This window comes from Gopherus evgoodei, unplaced genomic scaffold, assembly GCF_007399415.2.
Source record: "Gopherus evgoodei ecotype Sinaloan lineage unplaced genomic scaffold, rGopEvg1_v1.p scaffold_34_arrow_ctg1, whole genome shotgun sequence".
Lineage (NCBI taxonomy): Eukaryota > Metazoa > Chordata > Testudines > Testudinidae > Gopherus > Gopherus evgoodei.
In genome coordinates, this window is record NW_022060016.1 from 5,262,705 (window position 1) to 5,285,893 (window position 23,189).

Consider the following 23,189-nt stretch of genomic DNA (forward strand, 5'->3'; position numbering starts at 1 on the left):
CGACTGTCCAGTTTGGCCGATGTACATAGCAGAGGGGCATTGCTGGCATATGATGGCGTATATTACATTGGTGGACGTGCAGGTGAATGAACCGGTGATGGTGTGGCTGATCTGGTTAGATCCTGTGATGGTGTCGCTGGTGTAGATATGTGGGCAGAGCTGGCATCGAGGTTTGTTGCATGCATTGGTTCCTGAGTTAGAGTTACTATAGTGCGGGGTGCAGTTACTGGTGAGAATGCACTTCAAGTTGGCAGGTTGTCTATGGGCGAGGACTGGCCTGCCACCCAAGGCCTGTGAAAGTGTGGGATCATTGTCCAGGATGAGTTGTAGATCCCTGATGATGCATTGGAGGGGTTTTAGCTGGGGACTGTATGTGATGGCCAGTGGAGTTGTGTTGGTTTCTTTCTTGGGTTTGTCTTGCAGTAGGAGGCTTCTAGGTACACATCTGGCTCTGTTGATCTGTTTCCTTATTTCCTCGTGCGGGTATTGTAGTTTTGAGAATGCTTGGTGAAGATTTTGTAGGTGTTGGTCTCTGTTTGAGTGGTTGGAGCAGATGCAGTTGTACCTCTAGTGCTTGGCTGTAGACAACGGATCGTGTGGTGTGCCCGGGATGGAAGCTGAAGCCATGAAGGTAGGCATAGCGATCGGTAGGTTTTCGGTACAGGGTGGTGTTAATGTGACCATCACTTATTTGCACCATGGTGTCTAGGAAGTGGACCTCCTGTGTAGATTGGTCCAGGCTGAGGATGAGGGTGGGGTGGAAGCTGTTGAAATCGTAGTGGAATTTTTCCAGAGTCTCCTTACCATGGGTCCAGATGAAGAAGATGTCATCAATGTAGCATAGGCAGAGAAGGGGAGTGAGTGGACGAGAATTGAGGAAGCGTTGTTCCAGGTCAACCATAAAAATGTTGGAATATTGTGGGGCCATGCGGGTGCCCATAGTGGTGCCACTGATCTGGAGGTATATATTGTCATCAAATCTGAAATAGTTGTGTGTGAGGTTAAAGAGGGAGATTACTAATGGAGTTCCCTCAAGCATCGGTCTTGAGACTAATCTTATTTAACATTTTAATTAGGAGCTTACCACAAAAAGTGGAAGTGTGCTAATAAAACTTGCAGATGACAAAGCTGGGAGGTATAGCCAATACGAAGGATGACTAGAATATGATACAAGAAGATGTGGACAACCTTGAAAACAGGAGTAATAGAAATGGGATGAAATTTAATAGTGCTTAGCGACTAACAAGTAACATTTTTTGCTTTAAACTGGGGACCTATAAGCTGAAAGTGACAGAGGAGACTATGAGCTGCCAATGTGATGTGGCTGTGAAAAAGGCTAATGCAAACCTAGTATGCATCAGACAAGGTATTTCCAATAGAGATAGAGAAGTGTCATTATCATTATACAAGGCACTAGTGAGACCTCATCTTGAGACCTCATCTAGAATACTGAATGCAATTCTGGTCTTCCATGTTTAAGAAATTTGAATTCAAACTGAAACAGGTGCACAGAAGGGCTACTAGGATGATCAGAGGAATGAAGAACCTACCTTATGAGCGGAGACTTAAGGAGCTTGGCTTGTTTACCCTAACAGAACGAAGATTGAGGAGAAATATTATTGCTCTCTAGAAATATATCACAGGGATAAACACCAGGAAGAGAGAAATTATTTAAGTTAAGAGCCAGTGCTGGCACAAGAACAAGTTTAGGATTAAGACTAGATGAAAGTTTCTAACCATCAGTGGAGTACAGTGCTGAAACAGGTGTGGTTAGATGTTCAGCTGCATGCGTGTGTTCTCTCTGCGTTCTCCCAGCTGCCCCACCTCTGCGCAGACAGCCAGCACAGCAGACCTCGAGCAAACCGCCCTATGACCGCAAGATCCGCCAAGGTACGAAGGCACCAGGCCAGGTTTATGTTGACAAAGCACGGTACTAGTATCCCACAGACTCTACAGGATCACTAATATATGTATGTCCGTAACAATGGACCAGCTCAGTGAACGGTGGGACTTTCCGTTCCTCCCTAGGCTAGACAAAGACACTCCCTCTGAGATACATCTTTATACCCTGATACAAACAAGTTACGTACTGCCCCTCTGACAGAGTTAGTTACTGCCTCCTGATGTGGCTAGTTATCACCCATCACCTTGTACATGTTGGTTCGATCAAAACATCCCTATTATGTACTGTCATCCTGACCTTATTTTTGAGGAGGGGCCAGTATGTTCCTGTTATCCTTGGGGAATGTTTTTGTACCATCCTTGATCTTGGGATGTTCTGGCACCACTTGATATCGTGATGTGTTTGTGTGAGTGCTCTGTGCCTAGTATCAGGCACTCTGTGCCTAGCACTTCTTAGTAATGTGTATTTCAGCCCTGTTCTTTCCAGATTCTGTGAGCAGGTCCTGCCTCTTGCTCACAGCTTGTTTTTACTTTATATCAGTTAAGTTTTGACTATAACTTTAGGCCAGGCCTCATGCCCCAAACCAGGCCTCTGATGAAAGGGCTTATGGTGTCTCAGGCTCTCTTCCTACTACATGCCTCCGCTTTTTGTCTTTTTATGGGGAGGATGTTTACCCATCGTTCCAGAAAAACATAATGCAAGGACTGACGATGGCACCTGCAAAGAAATTTTCCATAAGTCAGATTGGTACATACCCTGAGGGATTTTTGCCTTCCACTGCAGAGTGGGGCTTGGAACACTTGCTGGTTTAAACTAGAGCAGAGGTTCCCAACTTCTCTTATTGCATACCCCTTCCAGATTTATCAGCTGCCCACATACCCCTGCCCTTCTCATCACTGATACTTTGTGTGTTCCTTCTAAGCAGTACCTGTCTTGTCTTTAACAATGAAGTATGAAGAGATGGCTAGATACAGATATATAGGGAAATGTATACAGCTGGGGAAAAAAACAATCCTAAATTCGGAGCTCAGTTAAAGAGTTAGAGACTGGCCAGTTGCGGGACAACTGAACCCATGCTGTACAGGGACTTCACCTCCAATCACGCTATGTCAACATCTCTGTGTATCTGTGTTCTCACTGGTACATTCTGAGATAAATTAACTATTGTATTTTATATAACAAATTCCCACAGAGTTTTAAAGCTTCATCTTAGTAGCCTATTATGAAAATGCAACAAACAAACAAACAAACAAACCAAAACAAACACCATTACACAATTTCTCCTGCTTACCCCCAGAGATGACTCTCATGCTCCAAGGGGAATCCATGAACTACAGTAAATGATGCATTCTCTGTGACAAAGTCATTAAATAAAGATTTGAGTACTTCACTAAACCTCAGACAGAGGTTTTCAGTCTACTACATGAGCGGGTGGGTGAGATTTTGGTGGCCTGCAATCTGCAAGAGGTCAGATTAGATGATCATGATGGTCCCATCTGCCCCCAAAGCATATGAGTCATCATCAAGGCACTCCAGGGACCCAAAGTATGTTCCCATCATGCTTACGCCTTGATCCAGGCCTGCATACCAGAGTGATGAGCACAGAATGTGTCTGTTTTGGTTTTTATGGCCTTTTAAGACTACTCTGTTGCCCCCACACTCTAAGGCACAATGAACAATACATGTGCCTCAAAGGAACTCTCTCAGTGGGGCCAATTTTGATCAGGCAATTTACACACTCGGTCCTGGGCTGAATTTCTGAAATCCTGAAGGACAGGTGTGACAAAGTGGGATTTTTCCCCTTGTTATGTTGCATAGGAGTCTGTCATGTACTAATACTGTGTGTACCTCAGTTTCCCTGTGTACTGAACCGATGCCTATGTGGTCGGAACTGGGTGTGTGACTTTAGCTGAGGCCCTTGGGGCCAGGTGAGGCTGCCCAGCTGCCAGCATGTAAGCTATGGCTGATGCCCTTTGTAACTTGAGAACCAGGAAGGAGATGTGACCACGTGACATTTTGCCTGGGTAGCAGGACAAAACCCGGGGGAGAAGCTACGGGAGAGTGGGAGGCCAGGCAGCAGGGTCCAAGGCAGTCTCCTGTTTAGGTCTTGGAGCGGGGAGGCCAGGGCATCTGCCCCAGGGTCCGTCCCCCCACCCCGCAAGATGGGCGTGGCTGAAAGTTGCTAATTTCCGTGCTAACAAATTCTGTTCTACATTGTGTGCCTGTCGACTAATAAACCTGTTTTACTGGCTGTGAGGCCATGTCTACATCTAAAATTTTGCAGCGCTGGTTGTTACAGCTGTATTAGTACAGCTGTATAGGGCCAGCGCTGCAGAGTGGCCACACTTACAGCAACCAGCGCTGCAAGTGGTGTTAGATGTGGCCACACTGCAGCGCTGTTGGGCGGCTTCAAGGGGGGGTTCGGGGAACGCGAGAGCAAACTGGGAAAGGAGACCAGCTTCGCTGCGGTTTGCTCTCGCGTTCCCCGAACCACCCTGCAAACCGCAGGGAAGGAGACCTGCTTGCTCGGGGGTTCGGGGAACGAGAGAGCAAACCGGGAAAGGAGACCAGCTTGATTACCAGAGGCTTCCTCAAGTATGCTGGGATACCTGCTTATTCCACGGAGGTCAAGAAAAGCGCTGGTAAGTGTCTATACTTGATTACCAGCGCTGGATCACCAGCGCTGGATCCTCTACACCCGAGACAAAACGGGAGTACGGCCAGCGCTGCAAACAGGGAGTTGCAGCGCTGGTGGTGCCCTGCAGATGTGTACACCTCCTAAGTTGCAGCGCTGTAACTCCCTCACCAGCGCTGCAACTTTCTGATGTAGACAAGCCCTCAACTGTGGAACTTGGATGCAGAGCCCTTTGGCTTCCCCAGGAGCCCTGCTCAGGTGGACTCACTGTGGGAAGCACATGGTGAACGGGGATGCTGAATGCTGAGGTCAGACACAGGAAGGCCAAAGCCACATAGGCTTCTTGCCCTGGCAAAACTCAGTTAGAGGAGGCGTGCTCTACCAGAGCCCTGACTGGCTGCATTTGGAGCAGTTCCAGAACATCGGCTTGGTGACTCTGTGACAACAGGTTTCTAGTAAGGACTCAAAATCTACAGAATATCCTAGAGCATTTCCAGAATCTGTTTATCCATGATAGTTGTCCTCCATTGGGTGACAAGTGCCTGGTGTCTCTCCCAGCAAGGATGTTTCCCTAGAATCTGTCAGGTCTCCAGTCACATGGAACGGATCGTCGGACTGGAGTTTGAGAGACAAGTATTTCTGCCCCTTCCACATCTGGAATACCAGCTCCTTTCTCCTCTGAAATGAGTAGATTCCCAGTGGAATTAATCAGAGTTCCTAGTTTTGTAGGGCTATGTGTAATCCCCTCCGGCTGGGCTCTGGATCTGAGAGGTGTTAAGAGTTGATGTAAATGGCTTCAAAAAGGAAGCTATTTGCAGGGCATAAATTTCACTGGTCCTACAAACCCCAAGAACTATGCTATTCTTGTCTTATCTATTGGCATTTTATTAAACATATGTACAGATATAGAACATCTGTAATAGCAGGGACTTTTTAATCCTTATCTGCCTCAGCTCTGCCCAATCCTTCTCCATATGGTCTGCATCTGAAAAATCTGGAGGCCATGATCAGCTGTTTCTCCTGGACATCAGCTTTTCCAGTAACTGAATGAAGATGCCTACTAAATACTAAAGTTGGCTGACACAGGACAGAGGCATCGACTCTGAAGGAAGAAAACATCATTTTCTTGCCTTTTGGCGCTGACATCCTGATAGCTCACTCATCTGGGCTAGAATGGCTCCAGAGAAGCAAGTCATTGCCCATGAGGCTTAAAGCCAAGGCTGCAACTTTTAATTGTTAGAAGCTCAACTCAGTTTTTCTTGTTGGCTCTTTGGGAAGACTCTGCTGGAAACACTCTTTTAGAATCAAGGAACTTACAGCCTCTATTTTGGAAAGGGCAATTGAGACCGGGGTCCTAACATGGAGCCAGCTGTGGTCAGTCAATCATGGTGAACTGCAATCCCCATAACGCTGGTGGATATTCCAATACTTAGATTCACCAAACCAGCATAAAACAGCTTCTTTATTACCTTACTGGTTACTCAGAAGTCCAAACAACAGTTCTCTTAAAGTGATCCAGCCTCAGGCCTCCATCCTGATACCCACATGAAATATGATGAAAATTTCTGTAAATCTTATTTCATCACATAAAAGAACAAAGGTTCTATCAATCCCAAAGGACTGGACACATTACCTCCCAGGTTAATGCATGTTTCAGATCTTGCCCAAATACATGCTACAGACAATTCTTATTAACTAAACTAACATTTATTAAAAAACAAAAGAGAGGGAGTATGGTTAAAAGATCGGTATACATACAGACATGAGTTCAATTCATTGAGGTGCAGATTCATAGCAGAGAGTCAGAGCGTCATAGTTGCAAAGAGTTCTTTCAGAAATAGTTCATAGTCCAATATCCAAATATCAAATTCAGGGCATAGCAGCATAACCAGGACCTCAACCTTGCTACTCAAACTTCCCCTAAAGAAGCTTAAGCAGATCTGAGATGACAGAATCAGGACCCAATGATCTTTTATACAATTTCATGTCTTAACAAGTTGAAATTCCTCAGGGAACAAAAGGTAATTAGGATGACTTCGAAGGAGGTCCATCACCAGGACTTAGCTATACCAATTAACATAAGGCCATTTGCTTGTTCCTCCACCATTCACAGTACATTTCAAAGAGAGATGAATACTGAGATATCCCATGTTTACAATTCATTTACATGATAGGATGTTCTTCTGACTTCTGAATGATCAGAATACAGCACAGACAGAGACTGTTGATTACATTGTCCACCCTACTCATACATATGTAAATACTATGATACAGGAGGGACAGGGAGCAGTGGGAGAGGGGAAGTATATAAGCCCTAGGCTACTTAAGGTGTGGCTCCCTGAAGACTAGGGAGGGTTGCTACAGGTTAATTGGAGCACCTGTAGTCAATTAAGGCCCTGTTAGCAACCTAATAAAAACCCCTGCTTCAGGGAGTCACGGGAGAGGGAGGAAGGAGAGAGGACTGGAGCTTGGAGGTGTGCTGTGAGACTTGGAAGATCGGAAAGCCAGAGTAAGGGAGACCCTGCCCCAGCAGGGGAGGGAGTCTCCCTCCCCCAGCGTCTAAGGACTGAGGCCTTGGTTATACTGGCACTTTACAGCGCTGCAACTTTCGCGCTCAGGGGTGTGAAAAAACACCCCCGAGCGCTGCAAGATACAGCGCTGTAAAGCCTCAGTGTAATCAGCGCTGCAAGCTACACCCGTAGAGGATATGGTTTACATGCAGCGCTGGGACAACTCTCTCACAGCGTTGGCGCTCCGACCACACTCATACTTCAAAGCGCTGCCACTACCCTACCCAAGGGGGAAGAGGGTAAAGACCCGCAGGGGTTGAAAGAGGCTGGAACTCAGAGTGAGGAGCAAACCCAGACCCCTCCCCTGCTTCCTCCCTTTTACCACCTTCCCAGGCCACTAGTGGGGCGCTCGGTGCCCCAAGAGCAGGGGCAAGGGGTGGCATCTTAGCCGCCCACCAAGAAAAGCGCAGGACCCATCATACTACATCGGCCATCTTGTCACAATATGCAAAAACCCAAACATCATCTCCCCACATGTCTTCTGTGGGTTATTTATTTTGCAGGATGTTTAACCCTTTCTATTCATGCAGCACCGTAAAAAAAGTCAGTTTTGTCCTTCAAGGCACAGAACCCTTGTGCCTGGCTGTTTAGACACTAGGGTTTGTCAGATTATTCCTGTTTTGTTTGAGGAGGTCTCTGAAATCAAGACACAAAGGTGGCATCCTTGTGCCTTTTTGAGAATTACTACTGAACTTTTTTTCTTCACATGTATTTTAGATCATGTCTGGACTACCTTCCCCTGCCCGCCTACCCCCATGGTGGAGAAAGGATATCCACATAGGGACATCCTTTTCTGACCAGAAAGCAGAATCATCTTGGACATCACCATCCTGCCTGTCATCCAGGCTCATAACCTGGTCATCAGCTTCGACTCACACATCTCCCTAGGTCCTCAAAACAAGGCTATGATTAAATCTTGGCAAATCTTTCTGCATAATATTTTAAAGACCTGGCCTTTCCTATGCAGCCACACAGCTAAAATTCTCATCCAAGCTCTCATTTTTCTTCTCAATGACTACAACATCTTTCTCTATGGCTTTGAAAAATGCAAACTTACCTCACTCTTGGCCCTTCAAAATGCTACTGAAAATATCATTTTCCTAGCTTGCCACTTTGACCACATAGCCCCTCTCTCTGCATGCTTCCACTAGCTCCCACATCTCCATTACATCAAACAGAAGCTGCTTGCATTCACTTTCGGAACCCTTCATGGTCAAACTCCACCTTACCTATACCCTCTCAATTTGCTATGGCCTATGCTTGCCTACGATCAACCTGTGATGCTAGCCTCCATTGCTCATTTGTAAATATTTTGAAACTAACACCTTTCTTCTTTCTCCCATGCTGCCCCCTCACAATGGGAGGTGCTCCCCATAAACATCTGCCAACGCTCCCTCACTATCCACCTTCAAATCACTCCTCAAAAAACTCTTTAAAAACGACTTGACAGTCAGACCACAGCCTATCATGCTGACCCATATGGTCTCACTGGTTACTTGTACTCCCCATCTGTCTGTATCCATCTGTCTCGTGTCTTATATTTGGAGTGTAAAGCCCATGGGGCAGGGACTGCCTTCTGTACTGTTCGCACAGTGCGTATCATATTCAGATCCTAGGCACTATGGTAATACTAATAATAAGCAAATAACAGCAGCAACAACATCCAGGGATGGAATAGTCTTAGCTAGATCTCTTGTTTCATTTCTGATAACTACACCTCCTCCATGCATGACATTGCTGGAAGGCGGGAAGGGAGCAACATTTCATCATCCACAGGATTTCTTAGCTCTTACGATATGGGTTTCTTTTTTGTCTTCTGTTTGTTGATTACAAGAAGTGTCTGGAGAGTCCTCATCACCGGTCCTCTTGTCTTCTGCTCCAACAGTGTGGACCCATGAGTGTTTGACTGGAGTGCTGAATTCCTTCTCTAGTCTAGTGAAGGGGGACATATCTAGCCTCTCACACAGGAGTCTCTCTACAACAATACTTCAAGACGACTGTTTATAGGTGAAGCACTCAATAGATTTTCTGATTCATACATTTTATGGCCAAAACAGACCCTTATGTTTATCTAATCTGACCTGTATAATGAATTACTCAAAGTTCTGTATTAATTTGCCTAGTAAGGAATCTATTTGTCAAAAAACATTTCCTCAAGGTTTTTTTGTTGTCTGCACTGCTACGGACATACTTGCTGACAGGTATTTTGAAATAAATTATCAAAATACTTGAAACTGGCATGATTATTTTGTGTTACTTTGACAAAAAGAATATGCACAATTTTGCAGAATTTAAAAATAATGCGTGCAGTATTTTTAACTTTTTGGCACCGAATTCCCCAGGGTGAGAGGCCCCCAGGGCTGGTGGATGGCTGGATCACCCCTAAAGCCAGCATATCTCTGACCTCTCCCTCCGTGGCCTGTGTTTGCCCGTTACTCTGAATGGGGAACACTTGATGGGAAGGCTGGCTCCCGTCTCCACCCAGTGGACAGCTCAGTTAGTGAGCCCAGGTCAGTTGTAAAACAGCTGTTTGTACGGATGCAGCATCTCTCTGATCTCTGCCTGCCAGGCAGGGGTTAGCTGGTCAGAAAGTGCAAAATGATACCAGCAAGGGGCTGGCTCCGGTCTCAGGGAAAAGACCCACCAGGGGATCTTCCTTCTTCTTCCACTGGCCACATACGGCCAGTACAGCCTCTCCCTGTCACAGTACGGCTTTATCATGTTGACCTGGTCCCCTCAGTGGCTGTAAGCCTGGTTGGGCAGTTCCATCATATCGTTCTCCTCATTCAGCTGCTTGATGACCTTGAAAGGCCCATCCTAGGCAGCTTATTCTTTCTCACCAAGATGAGAACCCTCACCTGGTCCCTGGTGCCACAGGCTAAGCAGCTGTACCAGACCTTCAGCTTCCATTGGGCCCTGGCTAGATTCTTCCTGGCAGGACCTATGAGTTCAGAGAGCTTTTCCTGGAAACTCAGTCATAATCCATGGATTCTCCATCGGGGGAGGCCTTCCCCTCCCATTCGTTCTTCACCAAGTCCAGGGCCACTTTCTGAAAAGGCTCCTCTATGACATGCAGGTGTCCCAAGGCTGATTTACCCTTGCCTCAGACCATTTGCACCTCTGAACAAGACATCCCTGGTTGGCAGCTGTCCCGCCCCGGCTGTGGTTCCCCACACTCAGGTAGGGTCTCTGATCCCCCTGGGCTCAACTTTGCCCCTGCTGTCCAAGTGAGGGCAGGCAGTGAGCCTCCTGCTTTGCTCACAGCATCAGAGCCGGCATGAGCCACCTCTGCCCTGTGCAGGGGAACAGGGAGAATCTCACTGTCCCACTCAGCTCCAGGGCTCTGGTTACAGACAGGCAGGTATCCTAAGCCTAGCAGCTTCTCCCCCACTGCCAGTCAGGTAATTCACTGACCGCTTCAGTCTCCACCGATTGGTTCCCTGGATTCAAATTCAGATCCTTGGCTGTTACAGGAACAGGGCCTGGACCCTGTCCAAACAGACACAGTCATTCCTCAACAGGAGGTCACAGCCGATATATTGGAGAACCCCAACTACCAGCCAGCCCAACCGTTCCTGTCTCTGCACAGGGATCTGGGCCATAGGCAGGGCAAGGGGCTTCATCCCTTGGACCTTCAACCAAGTCACACAGCCCCTTAGCATCTGATGAGGCTGCACCACCCGGGGTCTGACAACAGTTCTCTCTGTCCCAGGATCTTGCCGCTCCAGGAATGTCTCCCCATTGACCACCACCTTCCGCTCCTACTGGGGATCTGAGGGGTCTGAGCCCAGGATAGTACATGCAGACATATATGCTGGGGCCAGGAGCGAGAGCCAGTCTGCCACCCCACCTATCTGGCTAAACAACTCCATGGCCTTGGGATCCAGGAAGGGGACTAAACACCAGAGTCTTTCCACAGGGCCAGCCTCATTCCAATTGCCAGCCTTCCCAAAGGCCACAAGACAGGCATCTATATCTCCCCCTCCTTCACCTGGGGCAGCAATTTAGGGTCCCTGCGGAATTGACACCCTGAGGTCCATCCCCACTCACCCCTGGACGGGTCCCTCTGCCTCTCAGCTCCGCCAGGGCCAGTTCCTGCTGCCTTTTTCTCTCTTGCTGTTCTGCTTCATGCTTTCCCTGGCTCTCAGGGTCCTCTGACTCCTTCAAACTCATCTCCAATTCCATCCACCTCAGATCCACCAATGGGGAGGGGACCCCCGGCTGGTCGGAGACACGGGTCTCCGGGACACCTGGCTGCTCCCAGCCTCTCTCATGGCTCCAGCTGGGTCAGGAACCGGCTCCTTAGCACAATCCTGCTCTTCCAGCTGAGCAGTCAGCTGTGCCTTAGAGCTTTCCAGTGAGCCAGCCGTCTCTCTCTGCCCAGCTTCACAATATCCTTCTTAAGGGATGGTTATAAGCCATCTCCATGCTGTTCCCAAGTGGTCACGGACTCACAGGCCTGTGCTCTCAGCTTCCCATGATCCCTGGGAGGAACCCCTTCAACAGGACAGCCCTTCTTGGTGGTCCACCTCTCTCAGGGTTAAGCTATAGGCTCCTCCTGGAACCACACCTCTCGGAGGCTCCAGCACGACCGTTTAATCCCCTTTCATATTACTTCTCCCCAGTTACTTACTGCAGGATGTTCTGTCCATGGGGTGCAGTTTATCCCATCACTGCCACCAGTTGTCACAGAGTCACCGAGGCAATGCTCTGGAAGCCAGTCAAGACTCTAGGGGAGCATGCCTCCTCTCGGAGCATACTATCTCCAAGGCAAGAGGCTTACACAGCTTCCACCTTCCTGGGTCTGACCTCAGAGCATTCAACATCCCCTTCCACACCATGCGCTTCCTGCAGCGAGTCTGCCCGGGTGGGGATCCTGGGGAAGCCAGAGAACCCTGCACCCCAACTCTGGAGTCAGACGTGACTCTCAGCCAGACAGTAAAACAGAAGGTTTATTAGTCGACAGGAACACAGAACAGGAGAGAACTTGTTAGCACAGAAATCAGTGACTTTCAGCCAACTCCGTCTTGAGGAGGAACGGAGACCACAGCCAGGGCTCTGGTCCTCCCCCTGAGGCGCAAGCCAGTTGAGACTGACTTGCTTCCAGCTGTCTAGCCCCTGCCCTGCCCGTTGCTCCTCCTCCGACCTCTGTCTCGCTTCCCGGGCCAAGAGTCACCTGGTCGCATCCCCCTCCTGGGTCTCAGGTTATGAAGAGGGGTGAGGGGGCATAGCATTGGTGTAGGCAGCTGGAACAGCCCCCACAAAAGTCACACCCCCTTATTCCCACCACCTATACATTGGTGCTATACACAGGGAAACTGAGGCACACACAGCATTCATGCAAAACAGTAAGACTCACACAGGCTCACACACAACATAACAAGGGAAAATCCCCACTTTGTCACACTCAGCACCCACCATTTTTTCCCCATGGGTGCTCCAGACCCGGAGCATCCATGGAGTCGGCGCCTATGTTTCAGGAGCTCAGCCACTGACTTCCTGTGTGACCTTGGATAAATCATATAATCTCATTCATAAAAAAAGGATAATACTTCCTATCGCCTACCCTTTGTTAGTCTGTTCTTTCTAGTTTGTAAGCTCTTCTGGACAGGGCCTCTAGGTGCTACTGTAATACAAATGAAAAAAGATCTCTTTCAAAGTACAATTCACGGGACGTTCATATTTCAGAATGAGCAGACAGGATAAGCATATCCTATGTCATTCCCACATCCCCAGTTACTATCTCATTAAGTAGAACACTATGCTGAAACATCTTACTAGGAAACATTTTCTTGTATAGGTAATGTTTGCACAAAGCAGATGTTCACTTGTTACTATGATTTGCATTTAGTTTAAAAACCATTAGCCTTAGGTCTTGGCTATTTCCTTATGAATGATGGAATGATAATTATCTGAAATATTTCCACATTTTGCCACACTATGAAGTTACAGAGCAAAATCCTCTTAATAGGCCCACCTGGCACAAGCAACAAGCAATGATCCCATATCTCAGACACACTGAAACACTTCAGTGTGTTATGCTTGGTTGGCAAAGAGCACACAGGCACTAAAGAAACTCCAGCTGGGACACAACAGCCTCCCTGTTAAACACGGGTTTAAGGAAGCACTTCCTTCTGGCGTTCCGATCGCTGCACTGGCTACTCACTGAATTGCCTTAACACTGCTCCCACTGACGGAGATTCAAGGACTTGGCTACAGTAACACAGGAACTCTGGTAAAACTGGACAGAGAACCCAGATCTCCCAGTTACAGTCCACAGCCATAAGCACAAGACTGTCCTCCTTCCATCCCAGCAAGCTACTAGTAGAAATCTCCCACTGTAGTTTAAAAAGCTACCTGTAATTTCTTGTATGCACATCCCTCCCTCCCCACTACACAGAAAATGGTTAGATTAACAGAGTTCCAACCGCATTAAAATCTAACTCTACACTAACTTGAAATCATGTTAGTATTACTGGGTGTTTACAAGCAGTAAATTAAACAGATGATAAAAATGTTCAAGAACTAACACAAACCTTTCTCATCATATGTGCAGCTGCCTGCCAGCCTCGGGTGCCGATGTGTTTGTTAAACGAGATGTTGAGGTGCGTTGCTGACTCATAATACTCAATCATATCAAATAATGCTGAGGCACCCTGGAAAACAAAGAGAGGAAAAGACAAACTGAAAAGTTGACACAAGATTGTGGAGGCATTCAGCAGTGGCTCTGGGAAACAGTCACAGACATCAGCTTTTCATTTCCAGTAAGACACCTGCACAGAACAATCCATGAAGCTAGCAGCTTGCTAATACATAGAGGGAGACCTGGAGAGAGAAAAAATGGTTACTAACCTTCTGTAACTGTTGTTCTTTGAAATGTGTTGCTCATGTCCATTCCACTTGTACTTCTAGGGTGTAATGACTAAGTTCAAGGAGTTACTGCCACAGGAATCCAGGACTGAGTTCTCTGCTCCAGTCGAGGAGGGCAGAGCAGTGGCAAAAATGTCCCTGTAAGCAGCATTAGATGTAGCGGACTCTGCTGCATGAACCATAGCCTTGGCTGTGGTCATGAGGAGGAACTCATGGCTGCAGGCCTCCCATATGAAGTGCAGCAGACTATTCAGGACGTTCCTTTTGAGGGCATGTCTCTCTTTTCAGCGCAAATGGACTCTAAACTACACACAGAGCGAAGGATTTGAGAGTCACTCTAAAATTCCTCAAACTACACATGCGGACCCCACTGAGAAAGCACTTTAAGCCCCAGCCATTGCCCAGTTTCTATCAGCCTCCATTGAGGCAGAATTACAGTAGAAGGCAGGGCCTAAGTAGGCCTTTTGATGGTACACCTGAGGATGGCATACCAGGACAGTGTCTGGATCCACTCTCACCAATTTTTATCAACTGGCTATCCCACTACTATTGGGCATAGTCCCACATCACCTCAGATCACTGGGTGCTACGCATGATAGAACTGGTGTACACCCTGCAGGTCAGTTTTTCCCCTCCTTTCTATCCTCTCTCTCCATCCTTCTTCAGGGACTCCTCACAAGCAACGTTTACTTCACAAAGTGCGAATGCTCCTGCAAGTGGGAGCAGTAGAGGAAGTTCCTCTGGAGCGAAGGGGCAGGAGTTTTTACTCCTGGTGTTTCCTAATCCCAAAGGCCAATGGCAGTCTCAGACCCATCCTGGACCTGTGAAACCTCAACATATTCATGAAGAAGCTGAAGTCCTATATGGTCTCCTTGGTCATCATTACTGCATCTCTGGATTCAGGGGACTGATATGCTGCTTTCGATTTGAAGGATGCCTGAATCCATATTTCAATCTTCCAAGGCCACAAAAATGCCTCCATTTTGTGGTGAACCAAGTGCACTACCAGTTCACTGTCCTTCGATTCAGCCTGTCAGCAGCCCCTCAGGTTTTCACAGAGTGTGTGGCAGTTGTCGCAGCCTTCTTGAGGAAGCAAAGGGTTCAGATTTACCCTTACCTTGTTGACTGGCTGGTCAAAGGTTGGTCCATGGCCCAGGTGGAGGAAAATGTAAGGTTGATACTGTCAACCTTCAAAGAGTTAGGCCTGTTGACAAACATGCAGAAAACCGACACGTGTCAGTTAAAAGAATAGAATTTATAGGGGCAGTCCTCAACTTGGTCCAGGCCAGAGCATTACTTCCAGAGATCCAGTTCCAGGCCCTAGGCATGACCATAGAAAGCCTCAGACACCACCCAACCACCACGGCAAGAACCTGCCTAAAACTCCTGGGGCACATGGCCTCATGCACTTATGTGATGCACCATGCGAGATTATGACTCAGACCTCTCAAGGCTTAGCTAGCGTCAGTGTACCAGCTGGGACAGGATCGTTTGGACACGGTTGTCATACTTCCCCATTCAGTAATCACCACCCTCCTTTGATAGTTGGAGCCAAGGGCAGTATGTGCAGGTGTCCCCTTCTCGAGACCACATCTGGGGATATTTCTAGTCATTGACTCATCTGGGCTGAGTTGGGGGGCTCATCGAGGGGTACACAGGACCCAGGGCCGCTGTCCCAAGCAGAGCTCTCGCTGCACATCAACGTGAGGGAACTCAGAGAGGTGCACTTTGCCTGCCAAACATTGCAGCCCAACCTGGAAGGCAAATACGTATTGATACTTAGACAACAACACACAGGACAGAGTGTGCTTCTCTCACCTATGCCAGGAAGCCCTTTGCCTGTGGGAATTCTGCATAACCCCCTCAAATCATCTCAAAGCCTTCTATTTTCTGGGGGCACAGAATGAGTTAGATTGCCTAAGCAGATCTTTCTCCAATCACGAGTGGTCCATTCAATCAGAAATCATGAAGGACATTTTCCAGAGGTGGGGAGCTCCCCAGATAGACTTTTTGCAATGAGACAACAGGAAGCGTCTGCAGTTCTGCTCCTGCCTGAATCACAGCCCAGGTTCGCTAACAGATACATTTCTTCTCTCTTGGAAGGACCATCTCTTCTATGAATTCCCTCCCATTCGCTCATACACGAGGTCCTGCTGAAGGTCAGGAAGAAAGGCATGAACCTGATCCTGACAGCCATGGCCTGGCCACATCAACACTGGTTCACCACCCTTCTGGACCTCCTGGTGGAATCAATGATCTGATGTCCCAGGATCATGTCCGTCTATGAAATCTGAACCTCAAGTCCTTTCATCTCATGGCCTGGAAGCTCCATGGCTGAACCCCTTGGAGCTCCAAGGCGGTTAGAGAAGTCCTTGTGGGGAGCAGGAAACCATCCACTACAGCTACATACCTGCCAGAGTGTAAAAGGTTCTCAATCTGGTCAGGGCAGAAAGGTATTTCATCCACGTGGTCATCAGTGCCATTAATTCTGGACTACTTACTACACCTGAAGCAGCAAATGCTATCGGTGTCATCAATTAGAGTCCACCTGGCTGCAATTTTGCCGTTTGACCCACGGGTAAATAGCCGGTCCATCTTTGCAAACTTGATCTGTACTCGTTTCCTCAAATGCCTGGATAGACTATATCCCCAAATACGACAACCAATCCCACTTTGGGATCTCAACCTGATATTATTGAGGCTCACGGGTTCCCCATTCGAGCCCTTGGCAACGTGGTCTCTCCTCTACTAGTCCTAAAGTGGCACTTCTGGTGGCCATTACTTCGGACAGAAGGGTCTCAGAGATTAGGGCTCTGACTTCAGAACAGCCTTACACCGTATTCTTCAAGGACAAGGTCCAGCTGAGCTCTCACCCAACCTTCCTCCCGAAGATGGTTTCGCAATTCCATAGTAACCAGGACATATTCCTTCTGGTTTTCTATTCGAAACCACATGCCAATAGCCAGGAGCAAAGGCTTCACTTACTAGATGTCAGATATGCGCTTGCCTTCTGCATAGAAAGGAGTAAGCCATTTAGGAAGACTACTCAGCTTTTTGAGGTGGTTGCAGACAGGATGAAAGGTTTCCCAATCATAGCCAAAAGGATTTAATTGTGGCTCACCTCTTGTATCTGCATGTGCTACGACCTGACAAAAGTCCTTGCTCTGGGCCTGATGGCACACTCCACAAGGGAGCAAGCGTCCTCAGCTGCTTTTTGGAACAGATTCCCATCCAGAATATCTGAAGTGCAGCAACCTGGTCTTCGGTCCACACCTTTGTGACTCACTATGCCATCACTCAGTAGGCCAGAGACAATGCTGGATCTGGCAGACTCATGCTACAGTCTACTTGCCATTGAACTCCAAACCGTCCTCCTACATCTGCTTAGGAGTCACCCACACTGGAATGGACATGAGCAAGCACTCGAAGAAGAAAAACAGTTACTAACCCTCCGTTAACTGTTGTCCTTCGAGATGTGTGGCTCATGTCCACTCCAAAATCCACCCTCATACTCCCCTGTTGGAGTTAGCTGGCAAGAAGGAACTAAGAGGGTGGCAGGACTACATATATCAGCATTATAAGGGCACAAGTACAGGGGGCACCAGAGCCTACCTGAAGGATACCACTGAGGGAAAAGCTTTCCAGCGGCAGTGCATGCAGCACGCACATGCTTACATTGGAATGGACGTGAGCAAGCACTCAAAGAAGAGCCCCACTGTGACGGGATCCCCAAGGTGCAGCTTGGGACTGTGGGGCCACTGTGCCCCTTAACTCTCCAGCCTGGGCTGTCTGACACAATGCTTTGCTAGGGACAAGCAGCAAATCCCTCCAGGCACTGTTATAACTCAGCACAACAGCATGTGGAGTCTCACACCCAGCTGGATTACATGCGTGTTCCCAGAGCCACTCATGAATCACGCAGAGAAAGGCACCAGCCAAATCCCCTCAGCTCCCAGCCTTGTATCTCAGGAATACACCGTCTTGCACTGCTCAAGACAAGCAGTGCAAGTTTATGAATTGGCTCCCCATTCCATCAATGGAAAGTGGATATACACCAGCCTTTGTAAACCTGAGCAGATTTACCAAACACTTCAGGCAACTTAACTGGTAAAGATAAATGGTAAAAAAAAAGTTTAACTACAAAAGGTAGATTAAGCGACAAGCAAAACGTCAGAAAGAAGTCAGCGTGTACATGAACCACTGCAATAATTACTGTCGTGGTTGTAAGTCAACTTAACATAGATAGACTTAAATTTCTAGTGTAAACACGCCCTGAGAAGGAAGCTTTCGCTATCGAGTTGGCTCACTGAGGTATAATGTGCTACGTAGTTCCCTTTCCCTAGTCATAAACCATGCGCCCTTGTACAGGGTGCACTCCATGAAGGACTCAAATCCCCAGATTACAGGTTGGTATCTAGCCCTCCCGCTCTATAGCTTCTGGGTGTAGTACCAAGCAGGGAAAGAGCATACACTGTGAATTTTTCTCTTCCCCAGGGACATGCTCAAGCAAGAAATCATTCTGGTTTTGGGAGGGAGATATGTGATTGAACACACCTCCAACCCACTGGTGGCAAGGCTAAGAAGTATTCCTGCACTCAGATAGTGCCAATCAGGCACTCCTGCAGAATATGCACCACAGAGAGAACGGGAGCTTAAAAGAGACTGGCCACAAAAAAAGGAAGTTCTCCCAGAAACAGGGAGGTTGCCAGGGACAGCTAGTGAGCTCTGGTAGGAAGGGCAGCTCAGCTTGGGGCAGTTTCTAATTGCAACGTTGTCTAATTAAAATATAACCATGCAAATCATTACGGCTACCACTGTTATATAGTTGCAACGAATCCTATACAAAGTGCATCACGTGGCCAGAAAGGGTTAAGCATCCTGCAGGCTAACTGAACCAGAGTCAACCTGCAAAGACATGTTAGCAATGGTAATTAAGGCCATTCCCTGGTAAATGGGCTAGAACTTTGAAATGCAAACGTGTATTGTTAGAAGTGATACTAATTGCATATGTGTACTCATAAATGTCAGCCATATAAACAGACAGTTCTAGTCTGTCACTATAGCTATTGATTCAGAGATCAAAAGGGAATATTAACATTTAGATGAATCTTGTCATATGCCATAATGTCATTGTCTGTATGTCTCTTGAAAGTTTGTGATAAACTGCTTAGTGGATACATTATTTTATGTTAATCTATGTAGTTAATGACCGGTGAGGTTTAGGAAACAGGATATTGTTCACCCAGGATTGTATAGTCAAGTGGCTACTATAAAAGACCCTTGGGTACTGATCCTGTCATCTCGGGTCTGCTTGAGGTTTCATGCAGGGCTTCATTCCTAAACCATAAGGACTGAGGTCCCAGTTCTGACTGGACCACCCTGAATATAAACATTGGACTATAACCTGTAAACTATTTCTGAAAGAACTCTTTGCAACTTCAAAGCTCAGCATCTCTGCTATGAATCTGAACCTCAGGAATTGAACTCATGTCTGTAATTATACTGATCTTTTAATTAGTTCTCTCTCTTCTTTTTTAATAAATTTTATTTTAGTTAATAAGAATTGGCTGTAAGCATGTATTTGGGTAAGAGCTGGAAAATTCATTAACCAGGGGGGTAATGCATCCAATCCATTGGGATGGGTAGAACTTTTTTATATGAAGAAGATTTTCAGTAATCCTCATCATATTTGACTTGGGTGTCCAGGTGGAGGCCTGAGGCTGGGTTACTTTAAGGGAACTGTGTTGTTGGCTTCTGACTAATCAGTGAGGTATTATAGAAGCTGTTTTGTGCTGGCTTTGTAAATCTAAGTACAGTAACTCCTCCCTTAACGTCTTCCCGGTTAACATTGTTTCATTGCTGATCTAGTAGAGAACATGTTCGTTTAAAGTTGTTCGATGCTCCCTTATAACCTTGTTTGGCAGCCGCCTGCTTTGTCCCCTGCTTACAGGAAGAGAAACCCATTGAAGCTAGCAGGTGGGGGACTTGGAACCAGAGTAGGCCAGCAGCTCCCCAAGTTCCCTGTGCAGCAGCCACCCAGCAGGCTATCAATTGCTGGACAGTTCAGGTGTCCCTCCTCCCACTGCCGTGTGCTGCTCCTGGAAGCCTCCTGCTTGCTGTGCAGGCAGTCGGGGTGGGAAAGAGGGATGCTGATATCAGGGTGTCCCCCTCTCCCCACTCCTGTACCCCATCGCCACAGATCAGGGAGTGTCATGACAGGAGAGAGGGCTCAAGACGGAGAGAGCTTGCTGGCAGCAGCTACTGTCTCAACTTACTGAACTACTTAAAGAGGCAGTGTACTTAGAGTGGTGTCAGCATAGTTAAAGGGGCAACATGCATCTCTCTCTCACACACACACACACACACACACACACACACACACACACACACACACACCACTTTGCAAAGTGGAGGAAGTGGTGCGCTCCAGTGGGATAGCGTGGGTTCATCATCACATTCATTTTCCACAGGAAACGTGTGCAGCCACTGCCATGAGTCTATTGTGTCTCCTCCCTCCATTCATGCTGCCTTGAATGGTGTCAGGCTACATTAACAACGTGTTAACCCTTGAGGGCTCAGCCGAGTGCTAGCTCATCATTTAGCAGCATGACATTCCCTGAGAAATATCCCATCCTCTGACTCCAACACCTCAGCCAGGCTTCACAACCATCACTGCTGTGTACAGTATTAAATTGTTTGTTTAAAATGTATACTGTGTATATATGTATAATGTCTTTTGTCTGGTGAAAAAAATTCCCTGGAACCTAACCCCCGACTATTTATATTAATTCTTATGGGGAAATTGGATTCGCTTAACATCATTTCGCTTAAAGTAACATTTTTCAGGAACATAACTACAACGTTAAGAGAGGAATTACTGTATTGGAATATCCACCAGCTTTGGAGATTGTCTGCCCCATTCTTTGCAGTTCACCCTAACTGAGTAACCTCAGTTGCCTCCCCGGGACTCCGGACACGTTAACCTTTTCCTTCAACTTCCCCAGTTTGGAGGAGATTGACACAACAAGCTCAATATGAGCAAAGGCTCTGGAAAGCTGCTTCTAGACAGAGACCTGCAGTGGGCCCTGGGAAGCACTGCCAGAAGCTAGAGGCAAGGTGATTGTAAATTGGACTCTGAAAAGACCCTGGGAGTGAGCTGAACTCCTGCCAGGAACAGTAAGATTGCCTAAACTGAGGGTCAGCCAACTATTGGTCCCATCTAGTCCATGCCCAGAATTAGGGTAGGATTATTCCCTATGGGATTTCTTCTCTTTATCCAGTCTAGTTTTAAATATCACACGCAACAAGGCTGCAACCAGTTCTGACTGTCAGGAAATAGTTTCATGATATTTAGCCAAAGTTATATATTTTTTAAAACATCCAGTAAATAATCACAGCTGGAAAGGACTGGAGTCTAGTGGGATTTCTAGAAAACTCAATGCAGCAGCAGATGCAGCAATGGCTACTTAATAAGCTAATAAACATTGTTCATGACCCTCCTTTTGTCTTCTTGTGACATCTGCCTGAAACAGACAATCAAATAGAAAGAGAACTCCTGCAGAAAAGCGTCTTGATCAAAGTTTACAAGAACCTACAAAGGTAACAAAAATTTGATAATGGGATCTTAAATATAGAAAACAAACACAGAACAAGATCCAGTGCCTGGAAGTTAAACCTAGACAAATTCAGGCTGGAAATCAGGCACAAGTTTTTAACTGTGAGGATGCCAATCCACTGACCAGTTTACCAAGAACTGTGGTGTATTCTCCATCACTGGAAATTTTTAAGTAAAAATTGGATATATGTTCTAAGAGATCTGCTTCAGTTCAAACAAGAATTAATTCAGGGAAGTTCTGTGACTTGTGTTATACAAGTCATCGGTGGTCCCCTCTGGCCTTACAATCTGTGAAAATACCACATAATTTTAAGAGTAGTCTGACTCCTTCTCTTGGAGACTATACATACACAAAAAAAAAGTGCCCCAAGTGTTAAAAGTACTATAATAGTCTTAAATCTGAGAATCTCAAAATACCAGCCCTTCCCTTAATTATGCAAATGTTGCTGAGGATGGGCAACAGTGCTCTTTTCTACAGCTGTTCTGGCTGCAACATAACTGGCAGGAGCGAAAACCTGATTTACAAGAAAAGCCGTATGTGCAGCAAGGACATCCACAATCACCTTTCCGTCAAAGGTATCCACAATAGCTTTGAAGCCATGCAATGTTTTTTAATTACTCGACAGATATCTTTGGGATAATGAATTGTAGGCTACACCTTCACAGTTCTTTACTGTTTAACATCCTACTTTTTACCTCATCTCTTGTCAAATGTGATTAGGAAGTCCTGAGTAGTAGTAGTAGTAGTAGTATTGCTAAGCATTTCCGAATAGCACCTAATGTTCAAGGAACTGTACAACATAGTGGCAGGCTCTGCCCTCAAGAGCTTCCAATCTAGCAGAAAGAAAACAAACCAAACCAAGTAGGACTATCGATTAACTGCAGTTAATTCATGTGATCAACTCAAAAAAAAATAGACTAAAAAAATTAATCGTGATTAGTTGCACTGTTAAACAATAGAATATCAATTGAAATGTATTAAATATTTTGGATGGTTTTTCTATATTTTCAAATATATTTATTTCTATTTACAACAGAATACAAAGTATACAGTACTCACTTTATATTAAGTTTTTATTACAAATATTTGCACTTAAATTGATAAATGAAAAAGTATTTTTAATTCACTCATACAAGTTCTGTAGCGCAATCTCTATTGTGAAAGTGTAACTTACAAATGTAGATTTTTTTGTTACGTAACTGCACTCAAAAAAACAAAACAATGTAAAATTTTAGAGCCTGAAAGTCCACTCAGTTCTACTTCTTGTTCAGCCAATCGCTATGAAAACAAGTTTGTTTGCATTTACAGGAGATACTGCTGCCAGCATCTTATTTACGTCACCTGAAAGTGAGAACAGGCATTCGCATGGCACTTTTGTAGCAGACATTGCAAGGTATTTACTTGCCAGACAGGCTAAACATTCGTATGCCTCATGCTTCAGCCACCATTCTGGAGGACATGCTTCCATGCTGATGATGATCATTAAAAAAAATAGTGCATTAATTAAATTTGTGACTGAACTCCTTGGGGAAGAAATGTATGTCTCCTGTTCTGTTTTACCTGCATTCTGCCATATATTTCATGTTATAGCAGTC

At 46.4% G+C, this 23,189-nt stretch overlaps 1 protein-coding gene across 1 annotated transcript in view; it reads right to left on the bottom strand.

Annotated features, from left to right (window-relative positions):
* Window positions 1-23,189, bottom strand: part of PPP1R37 (protein phosphatase 1 regulatory subunit 37) — a 157,556-nt gene that overhangs the window by 66,900 nt on the left and 67,467 nt on the right. Inside the window, exon 5 of the mRNA XM_030544603.1 lies at window positions 13,645-13,764. Within this exon, the coding sequence (XP_030400463.1) occupies window positions 13,645-13,764 (120 nt within the window). The remainder of the gene's footprint in view (window positions 1-13,644; window positions 13,765-23,189) is intronic.